Raw genomic sequence first — 3344 nt, 5'->3', positions numbered from 1 at the left:
AAAAAAAGTAAATCCTTGAATTTAATGAGATTTGGTAGCTCAAATATCACAAACATGCACCTGAGCAAATAATCAAAAATCAGGCCCAGCATGGTGGCCCACGCCTATAATCCTAGCACTCTGGGAGGCCAAGGCGGGATGACCGCTTGAGGTCAGAAGTTTGAGACCAGCCTTAGCAAGAGCGAGATCCCACTTCTACTAAAAATAGAAAAATTGGCTGGGTGTGGTGGTGTGTGCTTGTAGTCCCAGCTACTTGGGAGGCTGAGGCAGGAGGATCCCTTGAGCCCAGGAGTTTGAGGTTGCTGTGAGCTATTGGTAATGCCACTGAACTCCAGTCTGTGCGACAGAGCAAGACCCTGTCTCAAAATCAATCAATCAATCAATCAATCAGGGGACAATATGTTCTATAAATGTTTCTTAAATAAATGTTCTAAGTAAAATCATGCTAACTGTTAGGCATCAGAATCTTGGCATTACTGGATAAGACTGAGAGAGAGAGCCTTTCCTATGAGACTCTGAAAAGGGACAGCATATAGGATGAAGAGGTGACTGACTTTTACCAAATTAGAATACAGTGGGGAACCAAGAATGAAGAAATCTTCACTTGTTTATTTCTGTTGGCTTTTGGGCCGGCCAATCCGGTCATCCGCTTTTTAGAACAAGCAGCCCAGTCAAACACCAGCGCTGCTGTCTAATGCCTCTCTGGCTCTGACTCTCCCTTTGTATAACTTCTCCCACGGAACATCCTTGGCCTAACAGCAAACCCAGCAACTCAGGCTCTCCCTCAGGAAACCTGGGCAAGTCAGATTCTGTGGGAAGTCATTCTCAGGCTTCCACATGGCTGCCAACGTAATTCTCCCTGCTGTTCCCTGAATAAGAGAAATGTAATGGAGCTCTAATCATTATTGAAAAGGGCCTTAAAACAAGCAATTTGATTTTCATAGGACCAGAGAATACCATGATTTTATCTGGAGAATTTACCTTATCAATCTAAATTTACCCTCATCTAGAATACACTCAGTTGCCTCATTTTAAAGATGTTTCAACTGCCCAAATCTTTTTTCTATTAAAAATAACCTCCCTGATCATTCTTTCATAAAACAGATATTTATTTAGTGCCTCTTATAGCCCAGGTACTACGTGGTCAGGATTCTTCTTCCCAAGAGAGTGGCAACTAGTTGTCACAGAAGTTAGTAGCTATTAATGTAACTTATTAAACACAAGCCACTCAGCCAATCTGGAGAACACATGCCAATCTCTACGTTTCCTTTGTTCCACATGTTTAGGTTCATTCTTCTGCTATTAACTACGTGAGTGCTATGATCAGTATGCCAGGCATTTTCTACCTTCATTTGTACTGAGCACTGATTTTTTTAAAAAACAATAAAACAGTTTAACAAAGAAGCCCAGGAAAAAAATCTTCGGGTCTGTCTATATATGTGCCCAGGTACAGCTGTTCAGAAATTGAACCCAGTCAGCACGAACAGACAGACATCCCAGAAAATGTAAATTACCTGAGAATAGAAGCAAATAAAAAGGTTTCAATGAAAAAATTATGGATTTAGCACTTACATAACATATTGTATCAGTTGTTCCTTAAAAACAATTCAGCTTCCTACTTTTGTAATCTGTAATGGCTCATAACTACTTATGAAATTCAAATTCTTAAGAGCAGAGGAGAAATGAAGGCTATTCCTGCAAATACTCCAAACCGACAAAGAGACTCACTCACTCTGCTATGTTGAGATAGCCACAGGAAGCCGCTGCATGAAGCGGTGTCCAGCCCTCATTGTCTTGCTGGTTTACATTGGCTCTGTTCTCTACCAGAAACTTCACCATGTCCAAATTTTCATCAATACAGGCCTGAAAAGAAAAGTCCATTCATTAATTCAACAAATACTCATTGCATTGACAATACCCAGCAGTTCTAATGATACATTAATTTCTGTTTCTTTCATACGAAGTGTTCACAGCATGTCTTCTAAGGTTTGCAATCTTATGCAAGCCCCTTAATGTCTCCATGCCTCAATGTCTCAGCTGTGAAACAGGTATAATGATACTTGATCTTATTTATAGTACTATTAGGATTAATTGTAAAAATCATTTCTAAAGTGCTATAAATGGGTGGGCTGTTTCATCATTCTATTATAAAAAGAAAGACATGTTAGAAAACACTGATATGCTGATGAATTTTAAAAGAAAACAATCACACAAGATCAGATGCAATTTTCTCAACGGGAAGTTGTAGTTTAAGGTTCTAGGATTGCTAAATAACCCCCACTTTGGTGACAAAGGGTAGAGTGATCATTTCAAAGAGAAGAAATGTATTTTCTGAATGGCTTCAAACAATATGGCAAAGTATGTTTGTAGTTATGAATGGTTAGGGATCCTCATCTGCCCATATCATGGCAGCAATTAGGAGAAAGCAGAGAAGCTTTTTGAATAAAGGCTTTCGGCTTACCACAGCCTAAAAGAAATAGTCACAAACAGCAATGAGATCTGCAAAAACCAAAAGGCTGGCTTGACATAGCTATAGAATAGAAAAGAGGTATTATTGTAGGCTTTCTGCCTACAATGACAAAGGTAATCATCATGAAGGCTTAAATGGTTCCAAAGCAGTTGGGATAATTCAAGACCTAGAAACAAATAAGACCTCTTTCTTAAAACTTGCCTTTTCATGCCCTCCTTCAAAAAAAAAAAAAAGTTAAAACTTTAGCTGAGGAAGAATTACCCAAATTAAACGACTTTCACATTACAACATTATTTGCTTTTTCATTGTGCTGACATTTACACTAATGATGCGAAAGCAATGGTGGGTGACACTGCTGGTGCCTCAGCATGAATCAAGGCAATGCCATCAAAAGATACCAATAGGCACCATATTCTTCCTCACTGCACACTTAAGAATGGCCTTGATGAAGCAGCAAAATTATTAATTTTATTAAATCTCAATCCTTGAGTATAAGTCTTTTTAATATTCTATGTGAAATTCTATGTGAAAGTATACTTAAAGTACTGCTGCATACGCAAGTAGATGGTTGATTTTAGGAAAAAGCACTCTGCATCTGAGTTATGAGATGAAATTAGCTGTTTTCTTGGAACACTATTTTTACTCATAGGAATAACAGACAAATTACAGTTATTCAGACTTGAAAATGAACAAAGTGAGCCTGTCACTTTAAAAAAAAAACAACTATTTGTTGCAATGATAAAATTAGACCATTCAAGTGAAAATTAGAATTTTGGGAAACATAGCCACTACCATGAGCTTGACAGCTTTCCAATACTCACTTTTCTGATGGAATCAGTGGGACTAACAAACAAATGTGGATTGTTGCTATTGT

At 38.1% G+C, this 3344-nt stretch overlaps 1 protein-coding gene across 3 annotated transcripts in view; it reads right to left on the bottom strand.

Annotated features, from left to right (window-relative positions):
• The window catches only part of PPP1R12B (protein phosphatase 1, regulatory subunit 12B), a 229418-nt gene that overhangs the window by 183918 nt on the left and 42156 nt on the right, over window positions 1-3344 (bottom strand). For all 3 annotated transcript variants that reach the window (XM_012655952.1, XM_012655951.1, XM_012655953.1), the window contains exon 2: window positions 1733-1863. In XM_012655952.1, the coding sequence (XP_012511406.1) occupies window positions 1733-1863 (131 nt within the window). The remainder of the gene's footprint in view (window positions 1-1732; window positions 1864-3344) is intronic.

This window comes from Propithecus coquereli, unplaced genomic scaffold (genome assembly GCF_000956105.1).
Source record: "Propithecus coquereli isolate 6110/MARCELLA unplaced genomic scaffold, Pcoq_1.0 Scaffold491, whole genome shotgun sequence".
In the NCBI taxonomy this organism is placed as follows: Eukaryota; Metazoa; Chordata; class Mammalia; order Primates; family Indriidae; genus Propithecus; species Propithecus coquereli.
The sequence above is the reverse complement of the archived record's forward strand: the minus strand, read 5'-3'. Positions and strand labels throughout refer to the sequence as shown.